The 13,167-nt window shown below is 40.2% G+C and overlaps 1 protein-coding gene across 1 annotated transcript in view; it reads left to right on the top strand.

Moving 5' to 3' along the window:
* Positions 1 to 12,333, top strand: part of cygb2 (cytoglobin 2) — a 31,580-nt gene extending 19,247 nt beyond the window's left edge. Inside the window, exons 2-3 of the mRNA XM_012854865.3 lie at positions 6,584 to 6,815; positions 10,362 to 12,333. Coding sequence (XP_012710319.1) covers positions 6,584 to 6,815; positions 10,362 to 10,526 — 397 coding nt within the window. The 3' untranslated portion in view covers positions 10,527 to 12,333. The remainder of the gene's footprint in view (positions 1 to 6,583; positions 6,816 to 10,361) is intronic.
* Positions 12,334 to 13,167: the final 834 nt, after the last annotated feature.

The raw sequence follows: 13,167 nt of genomic DNA, 5'->3' as shown, positions 1-13,167 counted from the left end.
TATATTAATGTTCAATTTATTGAACACTGATACATTAACAGGAAAACAAAGTGTATTTGTTTCAATGCATTTGACGTATCACAAAAACCAAAAACTTGCCCAAACACGATTTTAGGGAAGAAGGCGCTTCTAAAATCCTGTTGGCCATTCCGTAAATTCGTCTCACTTGCACTTCCTCGCTGTGAACAGTAATGACGCGCTGTAATAGTGCCCCCTAGGGGTTGGGAGGTATATCGATATTCAAAGCCAGAATAACAGTATTAAATCGTTGTTTTTTTTAAAAAAATATTAATCTTTGTATTGATTTTTATGCACAGTCCTACTTCACCAATTGGCACACTGATTCTGTCGCTATCTTAAATCTGCTTAATGTTGTCCTTTTGTCTTTGCTCACATAAACTATACAGGATAATGGCCAAATTCCCAACACAGCATCTGGCATTAATGTTTTTTTGTATGCTTTTATCTTTCATCTTTTTAAATAAAACAAAATTAGATTTTAACTGTCCATTTAGACTTGGTTTGTAACTGTGGTCAGTTGTTACACTCTTATTACCATCCTGTCAGTGCAAATGAGAGTTTTCAGTCCAAACTGTTATTAATGTGTTCATGCACTACACTGTACGCTGAGATGGAGTATAGCGTAGAATGATGCTGGGATGCTGGTAAGGATTGATTATCATTTCAGTTGCCTCAGAAAGCACAGTCTCCTCTGTGCCCATATCACAGTTTCTGAGGTGTTCTTCAGTCTGGCAAGATCATCACAGATTGTTACTATAAGGAATTTAATGCTATCCAGTCTCTCTATGGAACAGTTTCTGGAGCTGAGAGGTGCATGCTTGTGTTATGCTATCCTAAAATTTACAATTGTCTCATTCCCTTGGTCAGTGCTGAGCACCTGGTTGTCTCCTCTACACCGGGCCACTCTCTGACCTTCTTTCTGCACATTGGTTCAATCAATGTGCATGAATGAGTCCCTCTTCCGTGGGATCATTCACAAATTCATTGATCAGTTTTTCCTTAAATGTAAATGCACCTTTGTGTATAAAACAGCGTGGACAGTGTAAACAGAAGTGGACTGAGCTCACAACCTTGAGGGCTACCGGTGCTCAACATGATGGAGCTGGAGAGGCTTTTCCCAGTTTGGTCTGACTGTGGATTCATAATGGAGAAGCTGAAAAAGTTGCAATGTTCAACCTGCCTATAGAGCAGGCTTTTCTATTAGTCTTTGAGGAATTATGGCTTCAAACCCTGAGCTTACATTTTATAATTTCTGTCTCGCTGGAAAACTACTTTTCACAATATGGTGGATCTCCCCTCCTACATGGAACAGCTTGTTATGGATCTAGCAGAGAAACCCAAACTGGTGGCAATGTGTGGTTTAACAAATCACTCCAAACATTTCATCATTATGGTAGTAAGTGCTGCAGGATAGTAGTTGTTTCAGGCAGGACACAACATTTATTTTGTTTGATTGTTAATATTTTGAAGCATGTGAGTTTGATGGCTTGAAGGAGGAAGACACTAAATATTTGCGATTTCATCAGCTTAATTTCCCAGGCTGTGGAATGTTCAGCTACCTTTTTCTTCTGCTGGTTCCATAATAGATGCAATAAACGCTGTTTCGTAGTGTGACTGTACATGTTGTGTTGTTGTGAGGTTCTGACGGTGTTAGGTTATCAGTGCAGGGCTTGGATGCATTATAAAAACTTTTTTTTAAATCCTCAATCTTCTTAACCTGACTCTTGCCAGATGGATGTAGTTCCGCCGAGCTCCACACGAGTGGAGCTCGGCTGAATGAAATCCATTTGGCGAGAGTAAGGTTACAATCTTCTCATCCTCAGGAAAACCCCCGTGCACATCATGCTGAAATGTTAAACTCATGCTTTTTGAAGCATACAGGAAACTTTCCTGCTTTAATATCTCTCTAGATTAAGTTCTGGGTCTTCGCTTAGAATTTGCTCTCTTCATTTCGCCCCATAGCTTCCTATGGGATGTAAGTCTGGGGACTAAGTTGACCGTGTAGGAACGTTGACTTTGTCTGGTGAATCGCTTCTGTATTGATTTGGTTAAATATTTTGTACTTTTATCCTGCTGGAAGACCAGTGACCATCCCCTCTTGGTTCTATTTGAACAACTCCCGGTATTTCAGAGCTCATGATGTTGTTCACTGTAACAAGGTTTCCAGAGTTTGTGTAGTCAAAACAGGCCTGCAGCATCACACATACTCCACAGCGCTTAACAGTGGATATGACAAGATTCTCACATACATGACCTTTATCTGAATTTTTTAATGGTCTGAACAGCTCAAACAATTTTATTATATTCTTTTCCCCTAGCTCAAAGATGGAAAATATTCATATATGGGTCTAAATCAGATCTGATGTTCTTTGAGCAACCTCAGCCTGGTTGTATTGCATTTTATCCAACTTTTACTCCACTAAAATGCAACAGGCGACAGGAAGCAGTAAGATAAAAATCAATTTCAACAGACAAACAGGCATGGCAGACACTGTTGATGGAATCATTCATAATTTAGCGGCTTTGAAATTTCAGGATGCAGCAACACTGACATGGGGAGCGTTCTAGTTTACTTCCACCGTAACGGCGTGCAGTGTGTATGCTCACGTCTTCCTCTGCACATGTGGGTCACTTCAGGGGCACAGACTGCTGCCAGCGGAGTCTGATGGTGGTCGCGTTTAAGCTATAATGCAAACAACCATGCAGAACAATCGGATCTCAGCAAAGAAAGTTGGGACATGGAGACCTGCAGTGTGAGCACAGCCTTACCTGACCGCACCCAAAGCAGCAGGCTCCAGTTGAAGTGGCGATTGTGTTTACCAAACTTCACACATTTAGGACAGAGAAGGCTTTTTCCTCTGGCATGGCGCCCAAACAGCCAGTTGCCATGTGGATACCATCAAATGGTTACTATGGAGGGCTAACTGGAGGGCTAAGAAGCCCCTCTTTGCTGCAACTCTCTCCCAAAATAAGATTTGGAGATGTTACAGTTATTTTAGTCAGGTTATCCAAAAGTATTGGCATTCATTGGTAAAAAAAAAATAACTTCAATCTTCTAAAAACAAGGGCTGAGATCAAATGACCTAAAAAACATTACAAGATTATGCAATTGCTATAAAAGATGAATTTATTTTAAAGCTTTTTACACATCTTTACAATGGATGCAAGTAATTGCACTGGGTGTTTATTTATCATACCTTTATTTATATAGGTGGTCTCATTGAGACATTTGCTCTGATTTACAGGTCTTAATAGTTTAAGTCCTGACACAACAATCATAGAAAAATGACCAGCAGTTGTTCTTTACCTTTCAATTCATTTCCTTCCCCAACTCATCCATTCATCCTTCCAGCAACGGTAAAAACACACATCCTCCATGCCTTATTGTCTCACCTAGTATATCTTGGATAGGTGCCATTCTGTTTGGCGCACTCGCACACCCTTACACTGGAACTCCACGAAAATTAGACGCCACTTTCTGCACACCTGCATCCAATTACTCCGCGAGCGTCTTATCAATCTTAACTACGCCGTCTCATCAGCACTTCTGCACTTTAAATGTCTCTGCTGGGAACTTCCTGCCGAACTGATGGGGCAAAGCCAAATTACACACTCACAGAGAGAGAGAGAGAGGGAAAGAGAACGAGAGAAAAGAAACTCTTGTAAGTTACTGAGCTGCACTCTGAGATAAGGGGGAGGAAACGTTGATTTTCATTTATGGCATACAGAGCGGTTAAACGCTTCAGAATTATCTTTTGTGGACTGTGTAGCATTTAATTATAATCAAAGGTTTTAGCTTCCTGCAATTTGTTCCTTCAGTCAATACCTTAATGTGTTGTTCTTTTAATTTATAATTCAAACATTTGTGTTATCTTTCAAGCCTAGGGTTTTAGAAACTCGAGGGAAAATCACTCTTTACCTATTAGAGTCCAGAGTTTAAAAGGTTTGTATTAATCATCTGGAGCACATCCTGCCATTATCAGGGCCTTTATTGTTCTCACAGGCTGTATTTGTTTGTTAAAACTGCCTCTAGGATCTGACCTAGAACGTCGCTGCATAGACTCAGTAGCTGTTCATATATAGCACAAACGTTTGGGTTGAGTTTTTTTCTATTCAGTATGATAATTGTATTCGTCTTCTAACATTTTTTTTTTTTTTTTTACCAGATTTGAGATTTGGGATGATTTGCAATGTAGCAGTAAATTCAGTGCACATCTGAAGAAACTGAAGTTGCCGGCCTGGTGGAAGCGCACAGACCATTAAAATGTTAAAGGAGAAAGGAAAAAATGAGAGCATAGCTTTCCTTGCTAAATAGTGTTGTTTAAAAGCAGAACTTGGCAACCTGACAAAAAGATAAAAAATACAGACCCTGTAAACAAGTCACTGGCCAGCTGAGAACAAAGTTTAACTAGTTGGTCTAGATGCAAATCAATATGGGGGGAAAACTAACACTGTACATCAACCCTGAACATGATGCCCCTACCGTGAAACATGATGGTCCAGTCATCATGTTGCAGGAAAGCTTTTCCTCAGCAGGGACGAGTCAGCTGCTCAAACTTTACGAGGTCTTTCACACCTTTTCACAACGTCTTTACTGCTTTAGAGGACATTTCCTCCCCTGATGCTCTCAGACGGCGGTGCCCAGGTCCCATCCTCACTAACTACTAACCAGTATTCAATTCAATTCAATTTTATTTATAAAGCGCCAATTCATGAAACATGTCATCTCGAGGCACTTTAGCTCGGGAGGACTGGACTGGGGCACCCATGTGGATAGTGCTCTACCTGTTCCAAAAAGGTTCTGAGTTTTTAAAAGGATGTGGCTTCAGTGGTTGTTCAAAAGGTTTTCTGCAGAAGTAAAACTTCTGCACTTTGCTTGACTTGTAAATGATTTTAAATTAAGAAGTTTGCTGACTCCCCAGGGGACATATTGTGTAAAATCCATTTTTTTTTTACAGCTTAAATAAATTTTGTGTTGTAGTAGTAGCCTCTAGGAATGCAGAAAAGTTCAAAGTAGTCTGTCCAGGTGCTGCGTAGATAAGTCTTTATATTGGCTTTGGGTCACATTATTCAAGCTGTTCTACAAACTCACTTCGTTATGTCATGTTTCTACTACAGGCAAGGGAGCAATTACCAATAAAAAAAAAAAAAACTTCACACAGCCTATCTTTGATTCCAGCTTTCTTCACAAGGGATTTTTCTATTTCTTTTGTTAAAAAGGTCCTCATAAACATTGCATTGGTTCAGGAAATGTTTCCATCCACATCAAAATTTCTCTTATCGCCAAAACATTATATTCCTTATTCTAGGCCATGATGTGGCACTGTGACGGTGGTAGTTTTCTCTGTTTCAATATTACATTTATTGAACAATTACGTCACATTATTTACTGTTATGTGCAGCAGAGCAGAGAGTCCGATATTCAAGCCAGACATGGAGTTGCGCTCTAAAAAGGTTTACTTTAAAGAAAGGTATTAGGCAAAGAAGAACAAAGGACGAGTCTGGAATTATGGTCAAAACAGTCCAAGGTCATGTCCAGAATCAGAGAGCATGATGAGGTGTCCAGGAAGGTAAGGCAAACAAGGAAAATCCTAAAACTTAATCAAGATCAAAAACAGGCAGACAAGGAATGCTGGAAGGTTACTTCCATGGCTTTCTGGTGATCTGGCAGAGAATGACTGCAGTGACAGGTATATAAAGGCAGAGTCCCAGGTGAGACAGATGCTGGAGAATGAGCACAGCGCAGGTGGATTGAATGAGATAAACTGGCTGGGGCTATGGTAGAGGGTGCAGACTGAAATAAACATGAATGGAGCTGAATAGAAACACAAGGAAATGATCTGACCCAGGCTCTAACACAAGAATCCAAGTAAAAATGAATGTAAGAATTAACTAGATGACAAAAAGTAAAGAAATGCAGTAGCAAGGAAAAACATCTAACAAATCTAAAACATGAAGAAGTGAACCTTATGGCAAAACCCTGAAGGCAAAACTAATAACTGAATATGGCAAGGTATCATGAATCTGAATCAAACCCATACCAAGACACCTCCAAATCATGACAATTTACTACAGAGCTGCTAAACAAGGTCATGGACTTCTAGCGTACCAATTTTGCAAATCCGTCACTTTTATTTCTCTGCATGATCTTGTAGTCCAAGCTGAATGATTTTGAAGCTACAAGTGGATAGGTCATCGGTTGTTCATTACGCCGTGCCTCAGCATACTACAAAAATGGCTGAAGGTGATGGAGTGGAACGCTCTGTGACTGGGGGAAGAGCGGGGTGTAAAGTGCGGTGCCTCCATTTCAGATTTAAAGAGACAACACTAAAACGAGTTGCTCAGACGTGTCTCAGAACAGGAGGGGAAAGGGGGAATGTGGGGTGAATTAAGGAGGAATACAGACCACAGCATTGCAGTTCCACTTTATACAGACCACAAATGAATGATTTCAATGTCAAAAAGAAAAACTGAAAAGCATGATGTGTCCCCTTTATTATAAAAGTTCAAAATCTATTAATTTGGCATTTTCTTATTTTAGAAAACATCTGTGTTCCTACAGGTTTTTTGTCAACTTCCCATCTGCAAAGCAGTATTTCAGCCAGTTCCAGGACATGGAGGACCCTGAGGAGATGGAGCAAAGCAGCCAACTGAGGCAGCACGCTTGCAGGGTGATGAACGCCATTAACACCGTGGTGGAGAACCTCAATGACCCGGAGAAGGTGTCCTCAGTGCTGGCCCTGGTGGGAAAGGCCCATGCCATGAAACACAAAGTGGAACCCATATACTTTAAGGTGAATAAATAAATAAATAAAGAGCCTTTCTTTTTACTAATTTACAATGGTCAAACATTTATGTTTTAACCCTTTTTCTCCATTGAGTTCACCAATTATAGATTGGTAGGTAGCTTCATTGGCCACTAGTCTAATTTTTAGCCTGCTAGACTCAGTTATGAGAAATACATAAAGAATTGAAAGAATTTGTAGAGGTGTAATGGGAAAAAAATGGCTTAAATCAGACTCTTTTTCCCTCTTCTGTATTCTGTATTACAGTGCTGCATTACGGCAGCACAGTAAATGATTCTGGAGGTCAGCGGAAACGAGGATCACGGCCGCTTCCCAGAAGTTTGTTGCAAAATTAAATGTTCTTTGAAGAGTTTTTCTTACAGGCTACGGTGTTATTATGCAGTCATGTAAGAGCCTCCAGTTGAACAGAGATTGGACAATTATGATAAAGTGGCTGGGACTGAGTGCAGTAATATAATGTACACCTTCTAGACACGGAGTTGTTTAGTAAAGTACAAGAGAATTTTAAAATGATGCTTTTATCAGGAATGAAATGTTGATTATGGAGATTTAAAGAGTTAATCAGCAAATACTTTCTAAAGCTCATGTTTTTTATCATATGCTTTATAAATAAAGTGGATTGGATTAAAATATGTAAGACCTAATATTTCATCTAGATCGTGTGGTTTTATCGTTGTCAAAATGAAATCTATTATGCTTTCTTCTCCTGATGAAAGAGGTACACTAAGAGCTGGAGATGATTTTGTCTGCAGATATGAATACAGCTGCAATTAGAGCATTCGTTTTTTTTGTTTTTTTTGACTTCTGACTGCTTTTTAAAATTTGTTAAAGTTGCATTGTCCGACTCATGAATAAATTCTAGTACAAATTCTGTTTGCAATATCTGGGATGCCACATAACTCACGAAGATTATCAGGGCTTTTGTGTTCTGTACAAAGGTTAGAAAACCGTGTCGAGGCATTAGCATGACCACAGAGAGTTAGAAATAATGATCAGAAACATAACAATGGTCCAAAGTGTTCATGAATTTCTGTTATTGTCCACCATGCTGCATACAAAAATCACTCCTTCAAAATGATGATTTCAGTCTATTCCGTTATCGTGGTGAGATACTGGCGGGCTAAAATGTGGACATAGTTGAATACACTGCACATCAGAAATCTGAGGTTTTTATTATTGAAGTAGACGTAATAAATTATCAGGATGGGGGCGTGTGTGTACGTCTGCTGCCACAGGGGAACAGACTGAGAACATCTTCGACGGGCCAATGCAGTCCATCACAGTGGCACACAACCTGCATGCTAACGATCACTCCAAAGGTCAGGGCAGAATCTCAGATTAGCCAAACGGGAGGTTTTGGGACTGTGGAAGAATCAGAAAAACATGGACAGAAGCCAAATCACCATTGAATGTTTTAAGCAATGCATAACCCTCCCCCTCTACAGAGAGATGCATGTTACAGAAGGTTTGCCAGTGTTATATTTTGGATTGTTATATTTTTCTTTAGGACTTCACCGTGCTTGAGTCCACACCATAATGAAACCATAGGAAATCTGACATTGAACACAAAAAGTAGTTACTAAAAATGTGTATTCAGTGCTTTTGTGCTCTGCCATACAGTTTCTGTCAAGTATACAATCACAGAGTTGAGAAGTTTAGGTGTCCTTGTACATTTGATATAGTATTTACTAGGAGCAGAACGACACATTCAGCTCACAAGACAAGATGACAACCGATGTCAGGTTCATGTGAGGAGACGATTTTGGCAAAATGTTGGGGAAAACAATGGGACAGTCCCTTTTTTGGTTTAAATAAATGGTGTAAAAGGGTAACAGACATGAGTAGCAGCGCAGCGCATCAGTGGCCACCCTGAACACGTATGCTGAAGTGTGTCGAGAAGGTAAAGATTACTGGATTTCATCTGGGAAGAGTTTTATCGGAAGAGTTGGGCCTTGCAACTAGAATAGATTTGGTTAGTGTTGCTGGGCACCCCATCGTGAAGGATCACCAGTGTGCCAGATTCAACTTTTCTGGATTGCCCTTAAAGTTTTCAGGAATTATTAACTGTTTTAATGAATTGGTAATCATTGCAGAATATCCCAGTCCAGCTCTGAACAGTCCATATTTTGGAGGATCAATGCTAGAGGTCCTAATGCCAAAGCACATGTTTCATGAATCCCAAACTTTTTTATTTTTAAAACAATGATCAGATTTGCACAGTCTATTTTAGCTGTTCAACCAAATTGTTCTATAGCCACTTTATTTAATATTAGTCTTAGTTTAGGAAGCTATGAAGTGTCATGAGTGGCCAAGTGTTACTCAGCTGCAGTGATCTCACAGAGTTTGCATCCTGTTTGTTTTACTACTGCTTAAAACACCACTACATAAGTGATTTAAAAATGGGAACGGGTTCTACAATAATGATGAAACCGAGGGTTGTAAGATACAGCAGGGTAACTCTCAAGCCACTTCCTTTCTCACTGCTGAGATAGTATAGGCTGCTGGAATTATGCCAAACATGCTTTACCAAAGGAGAGTTTATACCTAGACATACTCCGCTGAAGCCCAGCCATTGATGGAGGTTGGGCAGAGTGTTGCATCCTGGAAAGGCTGCAAGTTCCCTGGCTCGAATCCCACAGATTGCCACTCCGGGTCCTTGAGCAAGACCCTTAGCCCCACAATGCTCCCTGGGGGCCAAACAGTGGCAGCCCACTGCTCCCTAAGGTATACATTAAATGCAGAGGATATTTTATTGTAATTTCATTGCACAAAATTGTGACGACAAAGTAACAACCTGACAGCACCTGGGCATTCCTATTTGGAACCGACATGGACTTTGTCATAGTGTTTTAATATCATTAGACTTCTGGTTTTTGCCCAGTTTTAAAGCTAATTAAGAAAGTCGATATTTATAAAATGTTAGAATTAAGCAGATTCTGGATCTGTGCTCTTTTGTGTCTCTGCTCTTTCTTCTCAAACTCTCAGTCAGTCACAGCAGATGACCGATCACACTGAGCCTGGTTCTGCTGGAGGTTTTTCCTTCCCGTTAATAGGGAGTTTTCCTCTCCACTGTCGCTTCATGCATGCTCAGTATGAGGGATTGCTGCAAAGCCATGGATAATGCAGACGACTCTCCCTGTGGCTCTATGCTCTTTCAGGAGGAGTGAATGCTGCTTGTGAAGACTAGATGCAATCTGCTGGGTTTCCTTAGGCTATGTTCACACTGCAGGTCTTGAGGCTCAAAAAACAGATATGGGTTGCATATGGGCAAAAAGATTGGATTTGTGTCGCAATTCCCAGCACCGTGAACGTAGATAGGAAACTTTTTGACCGATCTGTTTGGGCGATTTGATTGAATTTGACTTTGTAAAGTGCCTTGAGATAACATGTGTTGGGAATTGGCGCTATATAAATAAAACTGAATTGCAGTGGACGTATTTTATCTTTATCAAAGATTTGGAGAATCGCAACATCCCGTAGGCTGCTTTTTCTGTAAACACTCTATAAAGGTGAGCTCATTCTCTTTTTACCCAGATCCTGAGCGGAGTGATCCTGGAGGTGCTGTCTGAAGACTTCCCAGATTTCTTCACAGCGGACGTGCAGTTGGTGTGGACCAAACTGATGGGGGCGCTGTACTGGCACGTGACGGGGGCCTACACTGAGGTGGGCTGGCTCCAGGTCTCCAGCTCCGCAGTGTGAAAAATCAGCAAAGAAGATGGTAGCAGTTTTTGTTGGAGAAATAAATAGCTGCATGTGTGAACGAATGGAAGTTTGGTTTCACAGACATGGATCAGATTAACACAGTAATCCGTGCAACATTCTTCCACACTTTGGTTGCATTTTGGTGCTGAGCTTTTGTTGCTGTGCTGCAGAGGTCAGTTGGACACCAAGCGATGTAACTAGACATCACCTAAATCTTCTTAGCTTATGTCAGTGGTGTTTTGGTACATGCGTTCTAGCAACAACAAAAAAAAGAAAAAAAAAAGGCTGTTGTTTTTAGTACTTACAAGCCTGTTCTTCTACAGGTAATTCCCGTGGCTTCAGAATCACATAAACCATCACTCCATGTGTAGCATGAGTGCTTTCTCATTAAAGAACTGCCACATGTTTAGGCAAGCAACTCTGAGAGCTTTCCAATTTCATTTATTTCTGTGGTGGTCAGTCGTAGCTGTAGCTCAAGGTCTGTTAAGCTTTAGCTGAGAACACACGTGGTTAAACGTAAAAACAGAGGTACAACTTAAGAAATATATTTGATCTTTATGAGCTGAGGCAGGGCTTTCACTTTTGGCAGACTTATCGTCTCAAATAAGGTTAAAACTAAATGGTCAGAGTTTATAATGACATTTTGGCATTGTGGTATATCAATTTCATTTGTTCAAGTAAAACTTCAAGATGAAAAATCTTTCAATTCAATCCTGTTTTTTTCGTGACAGTAACCTTTGGCAAATCTCGATGTCTTGTTCTTTATTCTTGGTAGCAATCCGAGGGGTGAAGTGGTCTGTTAATCCACACATCGAGGTAAACTCACACGTTTTGTATACTAGGCTAGGCGACTATTGGACTCCTGCTTGATACTATTTGGAGGAGAGGAAGAGAAATTTTGATGTGGATGGAAACATTTCCTGAATCAATGCAATGTTTATGAGGACCTTTTTAACAAAAGAAATAGAAAAATCTCTTGTGAAGAAAGCTGGAATCAAAGATAGGCTGTGTGAAGTTTTTTTTTATTGGTAATTGCTCCCTTGCCTGTAGTAGAAACATGACATAACGAAGTGAGTTTGTAGAAGAAGAAAGAGATCTTCAGAGGAAGGGAAGACTAACAATCAATCAGATGGACCTCATTTTAGGTGATGTTAGCACCAGAAAACAACTCAAACTGAAAATGTTTTTTATCCATGGCGTGCAGTACTATATTAGTGGAAATATAAATATCTACACTTTCACAGACGACAGTTGTTAAGTTTTTCGCCGTTTTTCCAGCGGAACAATATCCGTGTTGCTATGTAATGTTATGTTTGTTGAGACTGTCTCAACCTGCCTGATCAGCTTTACCCTTTCAGTCAGCCGACATCATTTCCAAACATCTGGAAATCTCTCTAATGCCGCTGTACAATTGACGGCCTGTCGGAAATATCCAAACGTTTATTCCTTATCTTGCAGGCTTAGAGCGGATTGACGAGATGGAGTTGATTACGGACCGATGCAATCGACTCCCTCAATCAATCAACAATTTTATTTGGCTAAGAAAGCTATCAAAGTTATCAAACACCCCTGGCGATGGTGCTGTCACCCTCAGAGTCTGAGGTCCCTGTTACACCTAATCTGTTTTTAAACATATACTTTCCTCCTCTCATTTAAAAAATGTCAACATAGCCGCTTGGATCCTAATAAAAAAAAAGCTGTAATACGTTGTTTACTCCGCTCTTTCTGTTAATACCTATAACCTATTCAGCTCACATTTAAATATGAATGAAGTCAGAACAAAGGCGTAATAACGGGTAAAAAACCCCAAAAAAAACCAGCTTCACTATTGTGGTTTCTAGCACAGAAAGACACACTATATATGTGCAAACTGAATGAGTATGTCATTTTTACCTTTACTTTATTTGGCCTATATTTACCGCCGGTTATTAAAAGCCTTTAAGCACCTTCTCCATCGCTGTCCATGCAGAGTCCGATGTTGTTCTTAAGAATATTTGGATATTTAGTCCACATGTTTGCGCCGCAAACAGAGTCTTTGAAAAAGCTTGAGTAAAAGGTTTTGTCATCAGGATATGCAAACGGAGCAGAAAACAAAACACACAAACATTAACACCAAGTTAATGTGAACAGTGACAGAGGTTTTTTAAATTGCTAAAAATGGCTAAAGCAGGCTTACGGTTAACCCTCTACTGCTTCTAGGTTTTACTAACTTTCCTACAAACTTACTGCAACATGAAATCTGTCTACTACAGGCAAGGTGACTGTCACTGATCTTAGAACAGTGGTCTCAAAGGGCGGGGATTGTGCACCTTGTAGATGTGCATCTATGCCTACACCTGAATCGATTGACAAAACTGCCTCACTAGCATGCAGTCAGAATCTACAGAGCTCTGCTCATGAGCTCATGTTTCAGTCAGTCCATCGGTTTGAGACCACTGGCTTAGAACATCACCAAAAATCCAGACTACCACTTTAAATGGCCTGTGGTTATAGTTGCTGCGCTAATGTTGTGTTGAACTACGCTAACTAGACTAGAAATAGATGTTTCTGTATAAGTGTTGCCCAACCTTGCTAAGTGCTGAGCTTATTTCTGGGGAAACCTGTGATAAGCATCTTTGAGGTGACATATATCAATAAG

This window comes from Fundulus heteroclitus, chromosome 5 (assembly GCF_011125445.2).
Source record: "Fundulus heteroclitus isolate FHET01 chromosome 5, MU-UCD_Fhet_4.1, whole genome shotgun sequence".
Lineage (NCBI taxonomy): Eukaryota > Metazoa > Chordata > Actinopteri > Cyprinodontiformes > Fundulidae > Fundulus > Fundulus heteroclitus.
The sequence above is the reverse complement of the archived record's forward strand: the minus strand, read 5'-3'. Positions and strand labels throughout refer to the sequence as shown.